General features: G+C 43.3%; 1 protein-coding gene and 1 pseudogene across 1 annotated transcript; one reads left to right on the top strand and one right to left on the bottom strand.

Moving 5' to 3' along the window:
- Positions 1-329: 329 nt before the first annotated feature.
- Positions 330-971, bottom strand: LOC131513863 (tubulin beta-4B chain-like). Its single transcript, XM_058733162.1, has 2 exons — positions 824-971; positions 330-468 (listed from the first exon to the last, which is right to left on the bottom strand). The coding sequence occupies exons 1-2, from the start codon at positions 954-956 to the stop codon at positions 350-352; spliced, it is 252 nt and encodes an 83-aa protein (XP_058589145.1). The 5' UTR covers positions 957-971; the 3' UTR covers positions 330-349.
- A 591-nt stretch (positions 972-1,562) lies between these two features.
- Positions 1,563-21,335, top strand: LOC131515372 (programmed cell death protein 2-like; annotated as a pseudogene).
- The last annotated feature ends 1,300 nt before the right edge of the window (positions 21,336-22,635 follow it).

The raw sequence follows: 22,635 nt of genomic DNA, 5'->3' as shown, positions 1-22,635 counted from the left end.
TGTCTCCACTTCTGGTCACAACCTGTGCCTTTGGCCTTTGGCTTCCTGAAGTGGTTACCTGCTGTCTCAGGCCCTCTGACATTACCGGCAGCCTGTTAACCTTCCCGTTGGAAGGTTCATTACTGCTCAGTATTCTTTACTGCCACGGGTTGCTCTGTAGTAGGACCACCATAGAAGCCCTCTGCAGGCTGACAGCTCTTTGAGCTGCCCAGAGAGGGGCCAGAGAAGTGGCCAGGACCCAAGGCTGTCCATGGGCACACAATCTCCACCTTAGCATTCAGCACCAAGAACGTTGATTTCCACAGTGTTGAGAAAGGAGACTCACTGAGCCATTTGCCATGGATCAGGACTACATACCGAACACGAAGTTGTCTGGCCTGAAGATCTGGCCAAATGGTCCAGACCTGACCGAGTCCATGGTGCCTGGCTCCAGATCCACCAGGATGGCCCGAGGTACGTATTTGTTACCTGTGGGGAACAGAGCCAGACTTAGACCTGCAGTGGGCAAGGGAATCACAGGCAAGACTGTGCTCTATGTGCCTTTCACAGCAGAATCATTAGAGAAAATTCTAGCATCTGAGGCAAAAGTGAGCAGAGGTGCTTTTCTGCTTTAAAAGAGATGATGGCATGCTTAGTCATGGCAAACATGCAGGAGTCGTAAGGAACTATAAAGTGTATTTTTGCCAGTTGACATTTAAAATGAATGCAAGAAGCATGTCTTTGGCATTTGTATGTTCCTAGCACATTCAGTCTGCCACGGTATGCAAAGCAAGGTTGACTGGGCAAAAAAACAAAACCAAACAAAAAACACTGAAATAATCACCAGCAGCTTCGTTGTAGTACACATTGATTCTCTCCAGCTGCAAGTCACTGTCTCCATGGTAACTGCCAGTGGGGTCGATCCCATGCTCATCACTGATGACCTCCCAAAACTGGGGAGAAAAAAAAACCCACATGATGGCCTAGCATCCTAAACATCAAGAAGGATGGCCCTTTTCTCCCTGTCATGTCCTTGGAACAGTGGCCATTGTGGTCAGACAGTGGAGGAGTCCTATAGCCGCAAGCCCCTGTACCTCCAGCAGCTGCTGCAGAGGGGCTTGGAAATCTGCAGAGCATCGGCCATATTATGGCGACAGACTGCAAAGCTGGGAAGGGCACTGAACCAGGAGGGTGAGCCCAGCAGATCCCCTTCTAGGGAAAGCTATGGATGCTGGGGAGGCCATCACCCCCAGGCAGGGCTGAATGTCACAGCATCCCAGCTGATGGACGGGTCCTGCCAGCCAGGATCAAGGACCTCTTGGACCCCGCCCTGAGAGACTGCCTCCAGAGATCAATGTCTCCTGGCGCAAACCCCACCCAGCCCTCCAGGCAGCACAGTTTTCTACCACTGACATCCTGTGGCCTGTCGCCCCTGCCCCCAGCAGGGGATGGTTGGGGAAGGGCAGGCAGGAGGAATCTGGGAGCCTGATTGGGGACAGTGGCCAGAGCAGGGCACGCTGAGGGCACAGGCTCCATTGTGAATTTGCAGCAGGAAAGGGGGCGGGGAGGTTGGGGTGGGCAATATGGCGGTTCTGAAAGAGACCACGTCCTTGTCCAGGCGCCCGCCCACACCCTTGCACCACGCTGGCTCCTGCCTCACCCACTGCGGTGGGAAGTCCCAGCCCCAGGACGGTCACCTGCCGCCTCCCAGACAGGAAGTCAGACTCTGACATTATGTATCATCACGTCCAGACGGTGCCCACATTAGGGAAATTATCTAACATTCTGATCTCAGAAATTTGCAAGCATCCAATGTCCATCAGAACAGACTTGTCTTTTATAGGGGGGAGGTGGGCAGGATCAGCAGGGACTATGTAGGTGAGGAGGGAAGATGGTGGGGCTGCAGGTGTAAAATCAGGTTGTGCAGTGGAGAATATTTTTCTCCAAAGTCAGCAGATTCTCACACTGAACTGTTCGGGAGGTCGGTGTTCACGTGTGCTTGTTTAAACTTGGGGCAAGCCAAATTTATGGGTTGTAGGTAGGGGAAAGCCTGCATAAGTTTGGGTGAAGCAAAGTAGAGGGTAAGAAGTGGAAAATTGTGAACACTTGGTCATTTACTCCTTTTATTCATGCATACAATCTGCTCTGGGGGATGGAATAACAGTCATTGTGAGGTTGGTGTTGGTTCAGTTGGTTGTCAGAGGTGGGCTGGCTTCCATGTTCTTGCTGGCTCAGAAAGACTAGTTGTTATCATCTGCTGGGCATGTCCTTAGACTGACAGGTGTCACAGGGTCTTTGAGATCAGGAGTGTCACAGAGGTATACTTTGGAATACACTAAAAGAATAATTATTAAGGATTAAGTTAGGGAGTACAACCACAATTTGAAATTTGAAGGGAGTTAGCTGAGAAGGCTCTGAGATGTTGGACTTGAAGCATACTTAATGGCAGAAGGAAGATGACAGTGGCAATTTGATGGATTTCCAGGTGTGCAGTGAATATTTCTGGTGGTGGCATAGACGTTATGGGAATACATGCCCAGTAGTACTTCTGACCACTGCCCAGGCACCCTTTTTGCAAGCCAGAATCCTGTCCAATGCTAGACAATTGTTAAGGACTATTCACTGGAGTTTCCCCTGGTTCTCTGGTGATGATGTTGGTGTCTTTGGTAAGATTGTCCATAGTTCTGGTCATTTCCTGTAGCAGAACATGGAACATGTAGGAGTTCTGGCACACTTGTCATTGGCCCACACAGCTGCAGCTCCAGGTGCAAAAATCTTCCCTGTGTGATCTGCTGTGACAGTCAAGCCTTCTGAGAGTCCTTCAATCCCCTAGACTCTTGTTCTAAGGCTTCTTCATAACCTGGCAAGGAAGGAAGATAAAGCCTCTTTGTCTGGGACTGGGATTCCACATCTAGGCTCGTAGATATAACATGCTTTTGTAAACCTTTTTGATCAATTAGTGCCTCAAGAACTGAAATCAAAATTTTATGGTGATGAAAGCAGGCAGTCTAGCTAAAGATTTGATATGGCTTAGTAAGATTAGCTCAATAACAGGATCTATTCCAATTATGGGCATTCTTTTCTTCCTTCCTCCCTCCCTTCTTTCTTCCTTTATCTTTCTTTCTTTCTTTCTTTCTTTCTTTCTTTCTCTCTTTCATTCTTCCTTTCTTTCTTTCATTCTTCATTTCTTCCTTTCTGCCATGCACCTCCCCATTGGAGACACTTGTAGAACCAAGAGGTCATATCCACCCAAAGCTTGCACCCCTCTTTTGGATCATGTCCCAAATCCCAGAATGTCTGAAATTCCTGCCCAAATTGCTCTGAGCCCACTTGTAGTACATGTATAAGTCTCTCTCCCTTTGTCTCCCTGAGGGCAGGCCATGCCTTCAGTGTGCACCCTTAGGACCAAGGGGAGACTGCATGTAAAAAGGGGATGATGGGGTTTGGATGTGTGAGCTGGGACATCCACATGCACATGAGGCACAATAAAAACTCTGAACACTGAGGCTCAGGTGAGCTTCCCTAGTGGGAAGTACCCCTTGCATATTGTTGCACATCAATGCAGTGAGAGTGACATGTCCTCATTCCACAGAAGGACAACAGAAACTCTGTGTATAGTTCTCCTGTGGACTCTTCCCTTTGTGCTCTTCTCTTGCTTAATTTTAATCTGTATCTTTTATAGACTCCCTTTAAAAAACAAATCTCTAACTGTGCGTATAACAGCTTTCAGTGAATTCTGTGAGTCCTCCTAGTGAATAATCAAACCTAAGGGTAATCTTGGAGACTGTTGACCTTGCAGCTCATGTCAGAAGGAAGGATGTTTTTGGAGTTCTGTTCCCTCTGACTTCACAGTTGGCCCAAATGCTTCCCTGTTTGTGTCAGAAGTGGGATTCACTAGCCTGACCCTGACTCATGGAAACATTGTTCAAGAAAGAAGAATGAATGGGTGGGGGGTGGTGAGGCTTTGATTCCTGGGTAGCCACGGGGTCACCTAGGATACAGAACTGGAGCTGTGCCACAATTTGTTACTGGAGGTAAAAGTTACCAAAAGAATTTAGAAATTTGACTCCAGCTCCTGGAGAAGTTGTCTCACTGGATGCATAAGGAAGTGCAAAGTAACAAGAAACAAGCAAATATCACTCCCTTGGTTGTTGTTATCTGTAATAACCAAAATGAAAGGTAGAGTGTTGGGATGGATCTTGATGCTGAGCCAAACTTTGGAATCAGTCTGTTCTGTCTGTCACCAAAGGAAATAGTTAAACTGAAGCCACAGATAGTTAAGATTTGCAAGATAATGGGGGGAAAAGACAAAAGGGAGAGTCTAGAAACCCATCCTAGGAAGATAGAAACCTTTAAACAGTTACTGGATAAATAAAGCAGACATAGATGGGACCAAAATAAAGGTCTTACTGCAGCAATCTCAGAAACTGGACAGACTGATAAGAGCCACTGCAGGACCCCACACTGAAAGGCCTTACACAAATCTGCTTTATTCACCCTAGTTTGAAAGAATTTCAAAAGTTGGATGGCAAAGATGAAAATGGGAAAGTCTCCCTAGAATTTCTTGAGGTGATGGTTCCACAACCTAATCAAGTTAATGATTGGCAAAAGGGCCCAAGGGTTTGTGCACATGAGTGGGTAAAATAGCTGAGGAGTCTAAGAATGATGTTTCTGGGACTCCTTGACATGGGAGCCCTGTGCACCATGATGCCAAAGCTTGAAAGTAAAGTTCTGACAGTGGCTACTGTTATATTGGGTAGAGATGAGAATGAAATAGTGGGATTCAGGTGAAAAGTTGGATGAAATGTTTGAACAGACTATGAGAAGTGGTTGTGTCTCTGTTACCTGAATATATTATGGGGGTGAATATTGTGTCTAATTGAGGCATGCTTCCCCTACCTAGTATCATCATACAGAAGTCATGTAAAGCCTCCTTTCAGCCATTATTAATAAGACAGCTAAATGGGAGTCAAAAACATTGCCTGAGCCCACACAGATTGTTAATTCTACTGGGGTGCTGGTACAGACAGATTATCTGTACAATAACCCTATGTTGGGTGCAGACTGAGGCTAATGGCAAAAGCCTGTGAGTGCCACCCAGCAATGACCACTGGGATTTCCATTTGAAAATTCCAGAACATTCCCATTTGAAAGACAATTACTAGCTTGCTATTTGACATGAGTTGAAATTGTTCCTATGACTGAAAGACATAGAAATATATTGAAATACCTATAATGTCTTGGATAATGTCCTAAAAATATTATAATGGAGAGGGGAGTGCTCAGAAGAGTTCCATAATAAAAAATAAATTATTTATATAGGAAATGGTGCTAAGGGAAAACAAGGAGATATATTCCTGAGCAGGGAGCTCCTTTTTCTCTGGGTCTGACTTTGGAACCACCTGAGGCGCTGCTAGCCCCTATGTCTACTTGAGTAGACATTGACCACTCTCTATTGACCAACTCTCTATTGCCCAACAAAAAGCCTCTTGGTTTATGGATAAGAATTCCAAAGTGAACAGTTCCAAGCCATTCTTATTGAAGAAAAGAAAAACAATTCAGCTCAGTGGGCTGGAATGCCTGCTATTTGCCTCTGTGTTTGGGTTTTTACTGACTCATGGTAGTGGCCAATGGCCGGGCTGTGGGGTCAGGCAGATAGACAATGGAAAGCTGGCCTATTAAAGGGATATCCATATGGGGTACAGCCTTATGAAAATCATTATGGGAATTTTTATTATTTTAAAACTTTATTATTATTTATTATGATTTTATTATAATAATTATTATAGTAATAATAATAATTATTATTAATTTTGTTGTTTAAGTAGTCTTCATGCCTAGTATGGAGCCCAGCGCAGGGCTTGAGCTCATGACCCTGAAATCAAGACCTGAGCTGAGATCAAGAGTCAGACACTTAACCAACTGAGACACCCAGGCACAACAAGAGGTACATTAAAGTAGGACATGTCAATGCCTATGAGAAGAACCTCCTCCTGGTATCAGGAAGTAGCTGGAATTGGCCAGTGGCAATCCTTGTGCACTCACTTGAGGTGGCCTCCTGTGTTGTCCTATAGCAATTCAGAGATGGGCTAAATTTAGACATATTCCTCCTGCACCCTATGAAGCACAAAATACCAACTGTACAGTCTGCCCACAAGAAAGAGAGAGGCTGCAGATGACTCTGGGGCAGTCTCCAAGGGGAAGGCCATGCACATAGCTGTCAAATCGAGCTGATGCTCCTAGAGATTACAACTAGGTTCCTGCCATAGTAGACACTTGCTCTGGATTGGGTTTTGCATACCTAGTGATAGAGGTGAATGTTCAAAATACTATGAAAGGACTGAACTAGAAGATATTGTACCAAGTTGTGCCATCAAGTCACATGTCTTCAGCTCAAGGAACATACTTTGATCCTGATAGTTTGATAGATAACTAGAACAGTCAATGATTAAGGCATGAAGGGCTGGCTTACATGCCTTCATGAGTATGTGTTCACACTCAACATAAAGAGGGCCAATGAAGTGTACCCATCAGGCAGATTTCTCCATTTTTCTATGAGATCTGGGGAATGAGGTAGGAGGGGATGCTATTACTCCACAATTCTTCCCCATATAACCTCAACTTTCTTTTTTCCTACCTAATACAGTGGTACTGGGAACAGAGCAACAACCACAGGTGCCAGTAGGAGGGATGATCCCTAAGCAAGAAACTGTCACCATAATTTTGAATCTTATGTCAGAATTACTAAGGGTCTGGTGGAGTGGGTGGTGCCTTTATCTCATCTTGCAATACTGAGGTTAACAGTGAATGCAGCTACACTATCTAGAGGTCAAGAAAGTCCACTATTTCTGTACACATGTAACCCTATCTTACATGAATGAGAGAGGATTGAGGGAGAGGTACTTGCTAGACTAGTATTGCTGCTGGCAATCTAGACCAATACAGTAGCCAAACATAACATCCTTTCCAAAAAAGAAGGTGGAAATGCTTGGTAAAATTAAAATGGTAAATGTGGAGAAGGAGGAATGGTGAGGATAAAAGGTGAGAATAAAAGGAATGAATAAATGGTTTACACAATGAAGGAAATGCACTATTATATTGGGGCCTTGAGAGAGACTCGGACAAGAGATGGTATTGTTTCTTAGCCCAATTACACCAGATACCTGAAAGGGTGGAGCCATATACTTTGGTGGACTACTCTTGCCTTTGGAACCTTGACACAGTCAAATGGAAGCCTACAAACTGAGTGACATGACTCAGAGAAAAATCATAAGATTCGATGATGGACTGGACTAATTGATAATGACTCAGTGGGGCTCTGGTAATGTGGCAGATCTTTTGACTCTTATTTTTCAGGTTGCTGTGCAACCTGATATGGTGATATGGTGTAACACTGGCCTTGTTGATCAGAGTTAACCACCTTAAGTAAACAGGTCTTATGGTAATACTGATATTGATAATCAAATATATTGAGAAATTGATTAAGGCCTCATCAGGATTAATAAAATGACTGGCTTGAGGAACAACTGGATTTAACTAACCATCACCTAATTTTTATGCTAAACAGTTCTGTACAAGATTATCATAAAGTACAAATAGCATACATTGAGAAGGGAAAAGAGTAATCAACCCAGTACAATAATATGAACATGTATGTCATGGCTTTATAGGGTGAGTTACTATTGCTTTGTGTAGTAAATACTATATTAATTATAGATGCCCAGACAAAGGTAATTGTTTTGCTGTAACAGAGTCTTGGCCAAAAGCTTGGGGGGTGACCTGTATAGTGAAAACTTATTCTTTTTTTTTTTTTTTTAATTTTTTTTAACGTTTATTTATTTTTGAGACAGAGAGAGACACAGCATGAACGGGGGAGGGGCAGAGAGAGAGGGAGACACAGAATCGGAAGCAGGCTCCAGGCTCTGAGCCATCAGCCCAGAGCCCGATGTGGGGCTCGAACTCGCAGACCGCGAAATCGTGACCTGAGCTGAAGTCGGACGCTTAACTGACTGAGCCACCCAGGCGCCCCGTGAAAACTTATTCTTATCCAAGGAGAGGTCTGGCCTTTGCTCTTGGCTCCTGGGAAGTGATTTCTAGGGCCCTGGAATGTCTAATAGGAGCGTTTTTATTTGCTTGAGGGCTTTAGCCACCAGTCTGTCAATGTGCTTTATGATAAGGGCTTTGGTACTAGTTTAGATCTCCCAGGAACTAGAGACTGAAGGTATCAGAAGGGGCTGGAGACTAAATGTTGGCCATGTGAGGAGGATGTGTCCCTGATGGCAGGAGATAAAAGCCCCAACAAAAATTCTGGACCCCACAGGCTCAGGTGAACTTCCTTGGTTGTGTGTGTTTCATACACATATCCTAGGGATTAACATTGTCCTTGATTCCATGGGGACAAGATGACTGGAATCTCTACATTTGGACCCTTTAGGACTCTTCCCCAAGTGTCTCCTGTCTTGGCTGATTTAAAAAAATATATTTTTTAATGTTTATTTATTTTTGAGAGAGAGACGGACAGAGCGTGAGTGGGGGAGGGACAGAGACAGAAGGAGACACAGAATCTGAAGCAGGCTCCAGGCTCTGAGCTGTCAGCACAGAGCCTGATAGCTTGATGCAGGGCTAGAAACCACGAACCGTGAGATCATGACCTGAGCCAAAGGCAGATGCTTAAACTGACTAGGCTGATTTTAACCTATATGCTTTCTCCATAACAAACCATAACCATGAACATAACAGCTTTCAGTGAGTTCTGTGAATCCTTCTGGCAAATTACTAAAACTGAGTGTGTTTCTGGGGGCCCCTTGAACTTGCACTTGTTGTTAGAAGTGAGGGTAGTCTCCTGTGTGAACACCTTATGTCCTCTAAAACTTCATAGTTGGCCATACTTTATTCAGGGGACTAAATGAATATTTACATTATGAATGCTCAAAACTCCAGCCTTCTACTCATCAGTTGGAATGCTGGCAGCCAGGCAGAAGAAGCAGGGTATTGGTGGGGATAATCTGAGCCATATGATCATTTTAAGAAGAAAGACGTAATAATAATGATTATATATGCTATCTTTTGCTGCATAAAGATCCACCACCAAATTTCGTGGGTTAAGACAAAATATTTACTACTAATTATAGGCTTGAGGGTTGGCTGAGTGGTTTTGTTATGGGCCAGTTCATTTAGGGCTTGATGTCCTAGGGTAGCTTCACTCACATATCTATTGGTTGGCAGGCTTGTTGGTCTAGTGAGGAACTCACTGTCATGTTTGGCAGTTGGCTTGATGTCAGCTGGAAAAACCATGTGTCTTTTGTCATCCATCAGGTTGATCCTGCTTGTTTATGTGGTGGCAAAATGGTCCCCAGTGGCAGGAGAGGGTAAGCCCCAATCCATAAGTCCTTTTCCTACCCTTCCTTGTATCACACTTTTTAATGTCCCGTTGGCAAAAGCAAATCATGTGGCCAAATCCAGATTCAAGAGGTGGAAAAATAGACTCCACTTCGTGATTGGTGGAGTAGCAAAATCATATGGTAAAGGAGTATGTATCAGTCAGTTTCTCTAGAAACAGAACCAAGAAAGCCTGAAATCTGCAGGGCTGGCCCACATGCTGGAAACTCAGGCAGGGTTTCTATGTGACAGTCTGGAAGGGATTCATCTCTGGGAAACCTCAGTTTTTATTCTTAAGGACTTCAACCATTGGAAGAGGCTTATCCATATTATAAAGGGTAATCTGTTAATAAAACGGTAAATTGGTTGAAATGTGAATCATGTCTACAAAATACCTTCACAGCAACATCTCGACTATTGTTTGCCTGAACAACTGGGTTCCATAGTTCAGCTAAGTTGACACACAAAATTTCACCATCAAAGAGCAAATATTCAGCTATTGTCCATTTTGTACACTGCCACTGACAGTTCTCCAAGCAAACAACAGGACAGATCACCCATAATTCACCTAATGAATCTTATGCTCAAAACACTCTACCCATGGGCTCGGAGGTCCCGATTAGCTTCTTAGTGACTCTGTCTTAAAAATGAGCACACAGGGGGCCTGGGTGGCTCAGTCAGTTAAGCATGCAATTCTTGATTTCAGCTCAGGTCATGATCTTGCTGTTCATGAGCTTAAGCCCCATGTTGGGCTCTGTGTTGACAGTGAGGACCCTGCTTGCGATTCTCTCTCTCTCTCTCTCTCTCTCTCTCTCTCTCTCTCTCTCTCCATCTCTCTGCCCCTCCCCTGCTTGTGCTCTCTGTCTATGAAAAAAAAAATAAACTTTTAAAAAATGAGCATACAACTAAAGATTACCAGATACTTATAAAAAGCTTCTATCATGAAAGACAGAGGCTCAAACAAGTAAACAAGGATTAAAAAGAAAGAAAGAAACATGGAGAAAATTATGAAGGGAAAAGAAAACGTCTTTTAAAAGTTTCATGAATCTCCTCAGAGAAGGGATGATATAGTGTATCCATGAAATAAGAATAGAACACATATAAGGTAAAATTAAAGAATTGAGAAAAATTCTTAAAAATTAGAAAACATAAGAACATAATTGAAAACTCAGTTGAGACCCTGGAAGATGTAAGTCAAGCAAATCTAAAAGGGGTAGAGGTATGGAAAATAGGAGAGAATTTGCTGAAAAAAATTAGAGGGCTAGCCAGAGGCCCAACATCAGATGAATAGCAACTCCACAGAGAAGCAGCTGAAGAAAAAAAAAAAAACTGGGGAGAAATATGATCGTATAAATATATGAAGAAAATGACAGAAGAATGTGAGTTTCCAGATATAATTCTGTATGGTAGAGTCTATCACCTCCTTACAATCTGGATACATGATCTAGTTACTTGAAAATTACTTGTCTCCCAACGGTCCCTCGGGAAACAGACTTGGAGAGATTTGTCCAAGAAGCATATTGGAATCCCAGGGGATGCCCTGGAGATGATCCTTCAGGGATGTCCCAAACTGAGGCAAGGGGGCTAAACCTTCATGCCCTCTTCAACATGCAACATGTCCCTGAGGAAGGGACCATGCGTGTGGGTGAGGCAGCTTTCTAGCTGAAGGCACTCGAAGACAGGGGCTCAGCTAAGTTTCCACTGGTGGACCAACTTCCAGGAGCCTCGGAGTCCCGAAGGGGGAATTCATTTCCTTAATTCAATTGGAAACGTCTAGTTTTAACTCCTTTGAAGTCCTTAAGGCCCACATGGTCCGCAACCTCTAATTACACTGCGTTGCTTGGATGGTGGTCTGCCTGCCAGGAGAGGGTGCTGTGGGCGGCCTGCACCAGGAGGTGAGGAGGCCCATCCCTGACGGGGGTGCTAACTCGGGGAGGGGCCACAGCCTGGGGTGGGAATGTGAAGTCTTTCCAATTCTAAGGAGCAGCATCAAAAGGCCCATTGTTGTTGCTTGGTCAGTACTATGGGTTTTATCGGTAATAATGCTGCCATTTCGCCATTGATATTATGTCCAACTCCTCCAGCCGTCTCTCATTTGGTCTGAATTCATGCAGAGCAAAAAAAAGGGAGTGCTATTTATGAGGCTCATCAAACCCCTACTAATTGCAGCTGTATTGGCTTAAGGAGCATCTAAAACATTACGTTTTCAAACTTTCAAATTAATAAAGGCGATAAACTAGAAGTATTTGCATTTCAAATGATCTTTCAATTTACAAAAGATTTACCACCTAACACCAAAACTAAACTTTCTTATCAAGTGTTAAGTATCATTCCAATTCCAGAAACTGAATTAATGTCTCATTCGTTACCAAAACCGTTTCTATATCAGATCTCTATCCCATTTATTCAGTGGTGCCTATTGAGTGCAACATGTTTGTGAGGTGAGTGGGAAAGAAGGGAGATCCACGCTGAGCTCCTTCTGTGTTCTAGTGTCAGTTCAGGCACTTGCACACACACACACACACACACACACGCACATACACACATGAGGTAGAGATGATCTCCTCCTGGTGCAGGATGAAACTGTTCAGAGGGGTTAAGAAAATGGCCTGGCATCGTGTCATGCCAGTAGAAAATTCAGCAGTTGCATCTCCTGCCGCCTGACAGCACATTTTCTGGAGTTTCACATCCACAGTTGCCTAGGTAACCACTACACAGCTTCCAGGACTGTCTGCATGAAAGGGAAAAAGTGGGGGGGGGGGAGCCATCTACTCTTCCCTTCACTTCCTGCATCAACAATGCTGCAGCCCTTTGTCAGGGTGTTAATGTGGCGAAAACAGAAAGCCCAAAAGCCTGCCCATGGGATTACACTTCAATGAGATATTTCTACTCACTGAAGGACCAGATTCACTGAGAATCTTGCCTGCCAGAGCATTGAGCCTGTTTCTATTTTTATTCACTCCTAGGCTTTTTCCTTTTCTCTTGGGCTTTTTGTCCCTCCAGCAAGTTCCCCTTCCTAGTGGGCAGGAGTAGGGAGTACTCCTTATTCAAATAAGCCCGTGCCCTTGAGAAATGCTTGCATCTCTCTGCCATGGGCAAAGAGCTCTGCAGAGTCCTCCCTGTTCTCTGGACCTGCAAGTGACCAGGACAAGAGCCAGGGCTGGCAAATGTGTGTGTCACCTGACCCATTCATCCTTGCACGGAATCTTTGCTAATTGTGTTCAGTCCTGTCACGGTCTTTGCAGATGGCCACTGGGACTTGAAGAGGTTTTTTCTCCCTGCCCTGCTACAAGAGACAGGCTTAGGCTGAGAGATTAAATAAGCAAGGGGAATGAGAGTTGAAGCAGTTCACTTCACCACCGTCAACAATTTGGTCTTCATTGGTCCAAGGCATTCCTTTCACTAAGAAGATGAAACTCACCTTGCTTTTATGAGCAACTCTCGTTTGACATAAATATTAATGAAATTTAAGTCATGGGTGTTGTTGCTAAAAGCCATTTTGTTTTAGTAGCGTTGTGCTCAAGAACAAGTTGGAAATGTCTATGGCCAGTCCTATTACATATGATTAACATCTTCACTTACCATTTGAAATATCAATGGACAGCTACTGAATGGCCACAGGTCAAGGTCAAGAGGCATCAGCCTGGCTGCAGGTCTAGCCCACAGGGATAGGGAACAGTGAGCTCAATTATAGGGGTGTGGGAAGGCATCGGCATCCAGAGGTCTGTGCTGGTGGATGGAGGTGACTGACATAGGCTCTGGGCAGTCCAACATAGTCTCTGCTCCATGTCAGACTTCTAGGTTTGGACAGGCAGGAGACAGGGCTGGGACAAGGCTCAGTGCCCAGGCAGCAAGGCCTGCAGGAAGATGGGCTGAGCCAACTCACGATCCTGGGATGTTGTGGCTGGCATTTGGATATTAGGTGACACTAATGAATTAATGATAAGTTTCTTGGTGGTAGTAATGGCCTTGTAGTTATATAAGAGAATGTTTTTGGGGTGCCTGAGTGGCTCAGTTGATTGAGCATCCGACTTAGGCCCAGGTCATGACCTCACAGTTCATGAGTTCAAACCCCGCTTTGGGCTCTGTGCTGCCTGCTTCAGATTCTGTGTCTCCCTCTCTCTCTCTCTGCCCCTCCCCTGCTCTCTCTCTCTCTCTCAAAAAATAAACTTTTGAAAAAATTATTAAAAAAAAAAAGAGAGAACGTCTTTGTCCTTAGGAGGGGTATACTGAAACTTTTAAGGGTGAATTGTTATGATGTCTATAATCTACTTTCAAATAATTCAGAAAAATATATATATAAATGTATATCTATACACAAGCAAATGCCAGAAAATGGGCAAAACATGAAAAACTGTTGAAATTAGAAGAAGGGTATACAAGAGTTGACTGTGCTATTCTTTCAACTTGGTAGTTTTAAGTGATATTTCTTAAACAAATTTTTTAAAAGTTTTTTTTTAAAAGGGTTAATGATTAATTAGTTCTAGGCCTGAAACATAAAACAATTTTTTTTTAATACCAGGTGGTACCGTTAGTTAATGTTTTGCTGACTTCCTCTTTATAGATGCGGTGTAGTCCACAAAGAATAGAATAAGCTAAAACTGTTAGCTTTAAATCCACCAGTTAAAAATGTGTTTCATAAAGCAGACTGGTGAGTTCTATTTTTATCTGGTGTTTTCTTGTTCTCACATTTTCAATGCTTAATTGTTTTTCTCATTCAGAAGAACGTTTTATCTGACTACCCATCCTGTGGCAGGAAGTAGAAGGGAGTGCTGTCTGGAGATTAAACCACAAAAGTGGACAGAAAGTCTTCCAGATCCCTGCCATGGTTCTGCTTTTATAGTCCTGAGGAAATAACTCGATCAACCAAAACACACAGAGCTGCCACATATCAGTCCACTTGTTCATAATTAGTGAGATCATTTAAAAAAAAATGGGCATTCCTATTTTGATGCTTGTGCAAATATAACATGAATGCAAGGCTCAAATGGGTAAATGCATGAAAATCACATGATGGTATCTATCTCCCTTCCTAGACTGTAATATCCTTAAGAGCAGGAACAATGTCTCTCTTATTTATATTTGTACCTGCATTGCCTAGCACCATAAATATTTTTTAAAAATGTTCATTTATCATTATTTTGAGAGAGAGAGAGAGAGAGAGAGAGAGCTAGCATGAGCAGGGGAAGAGCAGAGAGAGAGGAAGACACAGAATCCAAAGAAGTCCCCAAGCTCTGATGTGGGACTTACACCTGTGAACCGTGAGATCATGACCTGAGCAGAAGTTGGACACTTAACCAAATGAGCCACCTAGGTACCCCTATATTTCTTGAATAAATGAGTAAATAAATAAATTAATTTAAAATGTAGAATAAAAAGAGGTGATGATATTTGAATTTCACAACAGCCAAGGACTGTGAAAATCCATAATACAATTGTTCTTATGTTTTATCATGTTTGTAGGCTAAATATAGCAGACTGATAACCAATGCTTAATGACACAGCATGATAAATATTTAAAATATCTGTGTAGTTAAACAATGATTAAAGCTAATATTAAAAAAGCAAATAACTGCTATGTTAGAGAAGTGGGATTTCAGGGAATCTTCTTTATCCTGTGTACCATTTTTTAAAAAAGTTGTTTTATATATTATTTATTTTTGAGAAAGAGAGCATCCAAGCAGGGGAGGGGCAGAGAGAGAGAAAGGGAGAATATCAAGCAGGATCTGCACTGTCCGTGCAGGGTCAGATGTGAGGCTCAAAGTCACGAAACTGAGATGATGACCTGAGCCAATGTCAAGAGTTGAATGCTTAACCTACTGAGCCGCCCAGGCGCCCCCCAGTTTGTTTTTAATCAAAGTAATTTATAGATGGATATTACCCTTGCAGGCAAGCAAACCAAAGCTGTTTAATATATATAAGAAAATTGCACAACACGGAAAATTACTTGCCTGTCATGAGGAATGTAGATTCAAAGAAGTATACGATTATTTTTATTAGAATATTGTGAAAGAGAAGAGAGATTTGGGAAGTAACAAAATCCTGAATCACGCAGAGCCTAGCACCCTGGCCTTGTTTCCAGAAGCCAGTCAACAGAGTTGAGTGCAAGGCATAGCAGGGAAGTGTATATATGAAAACAAATGGAATTTCCATGGTAAACAGCATCAACATACAAAAAGGGCAGAAAGTCAACTTGAAATGGAGCAATATGTCTTGTAAGTGGTCTATTTAGTCCTTGACAAATGGTTAAGTCTACTCACTTTGAAGATAAAAGTAGGGGCACCTGGGTGGCTCAGTCATTTGAGCATCTAACTTTTTATTTCGGCTCAGGTCATGATCTCAGGGTCATGGGATCAAGCCCCGAGTTGGGTTGTATGCTGGGCATGGAGCCCTCTTGGAATTCTCTCTCAGTCTTCCTCGCCCTCTGCCCCATCCTCATTCTCTCTCTCCCCCTCTCTCTCAAAAAAAAAAAAAAAAAAAAAGGTAAAAGTAGCAGCACCCATTTCTGTGCACATAGGTTTGTCTGCAGATTCTAAACTGTAACGTTAACTGCCCTGAATTCAAAAGCACTGTGGGGGATTCAAAAATAGTGCCCCCAATAACATCTGAATGATGCTTTTCCTCACTGATAATTAAGAAATAGAAATGGGGGTGTCTGGGTGGCTCAGCCAGTTAAGCATCTGACTCTTGACTTTGGCTCATGTCATGATCTCATGGTTTGTGAGTTCGAGCTCCGCATCAGGTTCTGCCCTGACAGCGCAGACCCTGCTTGGGATTCTCTCTCTCTCTCTCTCTCTCTCTCTCTCCCTCTCTCTGCCCCTCCTGCACACACACTCTCTCTCAAAATAAATAAATAAACTAAAAAAAAAAAGAAGAAGTAAAATGATAGTGGGATATTTCTCTTCATCAGGTTGGCAAAATCTTTGAGTCTGATGATGTCCATTGTTAGGAAATATGAATTTTTAGTGCTTAAACAAAGGCATATAAAAATTTTTAAGTCCTCCTAAAATTGATCTTAATTTCTATCTCAAGACCCTCTATTCTGTTTGGCAGAAATGACAATGCGAATGTAGTCAATGTAGATTAATACTTGTCAATTTAGGAGACCCTCAGTCAACTCAGAGTTTTCACCCTCTCCTTCTGCTCCCTAGGTTGGTTCTAAGCAGTAGGAGGCAGATGTGATGCTGGCACAGGGACCTTATCAGACAGGGGTGTCCTGTTCACTGTCCTCCTACATGCTCACACATTTTCAGACACCCACATTCCCCTGTAGTCTGACATTCTAAAGTTCATGCTGACTTATCCTGCCTTGTCCTATTGTGATAGTTACTTTTATGTGTCATCTTGACTGGACCATGGGGTATCCAGATATTTGGCTAAACATCATTTCTGTGAGGGTGTTTCTGGATGAGATTAGCATTTAAATCAGTAGACTGAGTAGAACAGTTGCTCTTCTCAGTGTGGGCAGGTGTTATCTAATCCACTGGAGGCCTGAATTAGAACAAAGAGGTGGAAGAGGGGGGGAATTTGCTGTCTGCCAGACTGGGCTGGGACATCCACCTTCTGTTCTCAGACTTGGACTCACACTAACAGTTCTCTGGATTCTCAGGCCTATGGACTCAGCCTCGAACTACACCTGAATGTCCAGCTTGCAGAAACCAGACCACAGAACTTCTCAGTCTCCATAATCATGAGAGCCAATTTCTTATAATAAATGTCTTTATATATAAATCCTATTGGTTCTGTCTCTCTAGAGAATCCTGACTAATATGCCCCTTGTCTAGATAATGAGGACTCTTTGGTTACCTCCGTTCTTCCCAGTGAAAATGTGAAACTTTCTGAAGCTCTCTGGCAATGTTCCAGGGCGCTGTGAGGCTCCCAGCCGGCTCAGGACCTCTCAGTCTGGACATGCAACTTGCTATTCCCATTCTACTGCCCGCACACCAAACTGACGGGAAGGAATGCGGTTGGGTTTGATTTGCCATTTCCCACAATCCAAAATAGAAACTTAGTGTGCATATTTCTGGCTTGAGAAACCACCCAGGAATGTATCACCTAGGATGCTTTTGGCTGCAAGGAACAGAAGATCCAACGGAAAATTCATTTAACAATAAGAAATGTTTGACCTCATATAACAAAAATATTACAGTAGTAGTTCTCAAAATGTGATCTAGTGACCCCTGAAGGTCCCTAAAACCCTTTCAGGGCCTTGGCATGGTGAAAAACATCCATCCCAAGTGCAGGATAGACCGATGGATTTTAATTTGTAATAAAGCAGAAGTCAACAGTTGTTTACAAAAAGTTTATTTCAAAAAAGTTTCTGTAAATAAAGTTTTATTGGAACACAACCATACTCATGTGTTCACATATCATCAATGGCTGCTGTCAAGCTACACTGGCCGACCTCAGCAGCTGTAACGGAAACTTCAAGGCCTGCAGAGTGGAAAATATTGACTGTCTGACCCTGTACAGTAAAAATGTCCTGAGTCCTGTAACAGAGTATAAGTATTTTTGGAGATCTTTTCAGAGCCCACATTATAAATAACCTGTAAATAACTGCAACTTGTTAAGTTTTTGGTGTCTACTAAAGAAGAATATCCACAATTCTCTCAACACGAATAAAAATATTCCTGCCTTTTTCCACTACATATCTGAGTGCGGCCAGATTTGTTTGTTTGTTTGTTTGTTTTTTCAACCAAAACAACAGATAAGAGCAAAATGAATTCAAAAGAAGTTATGCAAATCCAGCTGTCTGGTATGAAGCCAGACATTAAAGGGATTTGCAAAAACAATGTAAAACAATGTCACTGGTATCCCTAAGTTATTTTTTGTTTTATAAGACATTATTTTTCATAAAAATGTTAGTTGTGGTAATATGTCATGGGTTTTAGATTCTCTAATAGATTAATTATCTACTTAAACACTTTTTTATGTTTATTTTTGAGAGAGAGAAAAAGAGAGACAGACTGTGAGCCAGGGAGGGGCAGAGAGAGAGGGAGACACAGAATCCAAGCAGGCTCCAGGCTCTGAGCTGTCAGCACAGAGCCCAGTGTGGACCATGAGATCATGACCTGAGCTGAAGCCAGACACTCAACCAGCTGGGCCACCCAGGTGTCCCAATTATCTATTTAAATTAATAATAAATACATGTTTTGTGATGTTCTCAATTTCAATTAATAATATGGTAAACATTGATAGCTATAACTCACATATACAAAAGTTCGTTGGGATCTTCAATAATTATTTTTTTCTTTAATTTTTTTTTAAATGTCTACTTATTAAAACATTTTTTTTAATGTTTATTTATTTTTGAGACTCAGAGAGACACAGCATGAGCAGGGGAGGAATAGAGAGGGGGGGTACACAGAATCCAAAGCAGGCTCCAGGATCTGAGCTGTCAGCACAGAGCCCTACGTGGGGCTCAAACTCACAAACTGCGAGATCATGACCTGAGCAGAAGTAGGACGCTCACTGACTCAACCACCCAGGCACCCCTATTTACTTATTTTTGAGAGACAGAGAGTGCACAAGCAGGGGGAGGGACAGAGAGACAAAGAAGAGAAAGAGGGAGACAGAAAATCCAAAGCAGGCTCTGTCCTGCCAGCTGAGAGCTCAATGTGGGGCTCAAACTCATGAGCCGTGATGTCATGACCTGAGCCGAAGTTGGATGCTTAACCGACTGAGCCACCCGGGTATCTTCAATAATTAAGACTGTAAAGGGGCCCTGAGATTAAGTGTTTGAGAATGGCTAGTTTAAAGCTAGGACAGATTCAGGGTTGGTCATCTCACTGATGTTATCACAGACCTAGGTGTTTTCTAGAACTGTTATTGTCAACATCCTGTTGGCCTTCCCCTTAGATCAGCTTCCCTCATGGGTGCTGCTGCAACCCTTTGTGGCATCACATGTCTTCAGAGGCAGAAAAGGTACTATTTATTTTTACCCATTTATTTTCTAAGAGTGAGGAAAACCTCTCTTAGAACCAGTATACTGGTTTTGTATTTGTATTTTTTTAAAACCACATAATAACCACCCCCCCCAAGCCTCATTAAAAGAGTATATAGGAAGTAAATTGATTCCAGACCAATTCTTGTGCCATAAACAATGAGAGCACTGGACAGGATATAAGAAACCGCTGTTTCCAGTCCTCAGAAAACACACACCTTTTGAAAAAAAGGGGAAATGAGCTGAACCCTACAACCACTTGTGCTTTCTGCCTGAAGAACCTTCTAAACCATGGTGCAGAGAGAAGGAATCCAAGCAGAGCACAGCAGTCTTGCTGAGCTGAGAAGACAGAGACAGACGTTTGGAACGCTGAGGGAGGCTGAGGTTGCAAAGCAACGCAAGGAAATAGCTCCATAAATCTGCATGACACTTTTGAAGGTTCTGGCTGAAGGCTAGCTTCTGTGATATACAGGGGAGATTCCACAAGGCCAAGCAAAGAACAGCTACCAGAGAAAAAAGAAACTATTTAGTAATTATAGCTTGCACGGCACTGGAGACATTTGAGTTCTGACCAGCCACACCCAGGATATTCAGTAGAAATCCCAGAAAGGTCACACCTGAGGAACAGAACTTAAGTAGCACAAAAGTAAAGGCTACTCCAGATTCACCCAACAGAGCTTAGAAACAAGCCTGGGAAGGACCCTGCTGATCTGCAAGTAAGAGAACTACCTGCAAGAAGGAAGCCCAGCACTCTGTCAAAGAGGACAACAAAATCCAAATGCTCGAAAATGAAACATTTGCAATATCCTAAATTCAATCAAAAGATAGTAGACATGAAAAGAAGTACGAAAATGTGACCCATATTTCGGGGGTGCGGAGATCAAGGCAATAGAAAGAGAGCCAGAAATGACAGATTTTTTAAATGTCAGGATCAGACAAGGATTTAAAAACAGCTTTTATGAATATATTGAAGGATTTAAGTGGGAGGCGGAGCAGGGCTTGGGGAGGAGGACACGCTGGGCTGAGAGAACTGTCTGGGAGCAGTTCTGACAGAGGTGGGCGAGCAGCCCGCGGAGGGGGCGGGGCCGGGCGGGGCCCCCCCGGGGTAGCAGCCGGCCTGTGAGCTGTGCGTCGCCAATCCTCATCGCTCATGCAGCGCTTTGTGCTGCAGGTGCACGTGTCCACGTGTCGCTGCCTGGCCACCGTGGGATGCCTTCCACCGAGGCTTCTTCCTCTTCTGCTACCAGAGCCACCAGGCTAAGGCGGCTGTGAGTTTTTAGGAATCAGGAAAAAGGAGTATTACTCCTATGAGCCACCTTCTGAGGATCCTCCCCACAGACAGGAGAATCCTTGTGCCTCCAGCTGGAGTCTGGTGCTCCCCTCTTCAGGGCCTGCGGCTATCTGGGCCCCCAGACCTGCTCCAGATGTCCCAAAGCACATTACCGCTTTGGATAGTTGAGTTCCAGACTCCCACTTCCTCTTTTAAGGATTTGAAATTGTAATAGAAACAGAAGATGGCATTACACCTGAAGTCGTGGGAAAGGATGATTTTGCAGAGATCATAGGAAGCGTGGGTGAAGCGCACGAGAAAGAATTGGATTCCACAGCAAAACATGAGTCCAGAGAAGATAAAATCTTCCAGAAGTTTAAACCTACCATAGCTTTTGAATCTGGACAAGATTCTCAGAGATTGGCGGAAGTGTTGTCCTGATCTGGATTCCTGGTGAAAATATCCCCCCAGAAAAGGGTATTCCAGATTGCCCCTGTAGTGCCAAGAGAGTATTTGAATTCCAAGCCATGCCTCAGCAGCTCAGTTACCTTGAGGCAGACATACTAGGCAGAAGTGTTGACTAGGCCGCCCGGCTGGCCTCCCTGGTGCTCAAAGCTGTAGACTGGGCTCTGGATACACAGAAGAATTTGTATGAAGCAAGATGTAACAGATACACCTTATAGACATCGTTGTAAAGCCTTAAAAATGCTGCTAATCTCTCAGACCTTGCAGCTCTGTGTCTTGGACTTTATCCTAAGGAAATAATTATACCAGAGACACTAGTACAAAAATGTTATTTTAGGCATTGCTTACAATGTCCAAGAAAAATGTCCAGTGACAGGGAATTAAATAAATTTTGGTACATCCATGCAGCGCAAGACTATGCAGTCTTAACAGTACAGACCTATATGGACACCAAACAAGATCTGGCTCTAAACTGATCCATCCCAAGGGGCCATTATAAATGGTATTCACAGTATGATCATATTTTCATCAAAATATTTGTACATGTGTATGTGCACAGAAATAAATCTGGAAAGACATATACCAGGTGTGAACTGGTTACCTATGAATGGTGAGACCAAGTGAAATGATCCTTTTACTTATATGTATATGTCTTTTTACAATAAAAGTGGATAATATGCCTAAGTAAGGAAAAAGAAGTTTTGTTTTCTGTTAAGAATGGATTTTTAGCAATCCGATAATGTAAAGTGAAATGGTTACAAAACTGTCAAATTAGGAAAGATTAGCCGTGCCAAACATTAGGTGAAGCAAGATAGAACTAGTTTTAGAAGGCACAGAACATTTGGATTCCTTTTCCATTGCATTATATCCAAAGTTGAGATTTCCACGGTGGGAGCAGATCTAAAATTCCTGACCCACTCTCCCTCTAGAGTGGTAACATGCTTGGCCAGAGACATCAGCACCAAACCCTCCTGCCCTTTGCTTGCCTACTTCATATTCTCCTCACCCTGTGCTGACAGGGTTTTTATTGATTCTGGCCCGACAGCTGGGCTGTAAAATGTCACATAGCACGGATGATGCACGTTCACCCTGGAACATTTTTCATTCCTCAGCAGTCTGTAGCCCAGCCCTTTGCCAGCAGCTGTGAGGCCAAAACTAATGACTTGGAAGCAGGTTGAGGTCCATGGGCATCTCAGATGGGAAAACCACCAGGCAGAGGTTCCTACCAGGGGGCATAGTACTTATAACAAAACGCAGTTCAGCAAAAATTGGCTGATGGAGAAGTGATTGAGACCATTCTCTACACTTAAGAAACTTCAAGTGTAGCAGAGAGAGAAGCAGAATTTCAGTGTAAAATTGTCAGAACCAAGGGGGTGCAGGAAATCCACGTGGGCGTTCAGAAAAAACGGATTGGGGAAGGGGAGCCACATCTGGAAATGGATGGGTGAGCAATGAATGTCTACAGGAAGAGGGATGGAGCAGGTGCCAAAGGTCAGAACTGCTCAGCAGGAGATTGTGGGGACAGAAGTATAGTACTGGGCAGGGCTGGAGGTAGGGTGAGCTGTCCCTGAGACGGTAAGTCTGCTTTCAGCAGGTATCA

Source organism: Neofelis nebulosa, chromosome 6 (assembly GCF_028018385.1).
Source record: "Neofelis nebulosa isolate mNeoNeb1 chromosome 6, mNeoNeb1.pri, whole genome shotgun sequence".
NCBI lineage: Eukaryota > Metazoa > Chordata > Mammalia > Carnivora > Felidae > Neofelis > Neofelis nebulosa.
Note: the sequence above shows the minus strand (reverse complement) of the source record. Positions and strands in the feature narration are given on the sequence as shown.

Excerpts from the sequence above, each read along its gene's own strand:
- LOC131513863 (XM_058733162.1), bottom strand. The coding sequence starts at position 956 with ATGTGGGTTTTTTTTTCTCCCCAGTTTTGGGAGGTCATCAGTGATGAG. Across the intron at positions 469-823 it reads GTACTACAACGAAGCTGCTG|GTAACAAATACGTACCTCGG; the intron begins GTGATTATTTCA and ends TGTTCCCCACAG.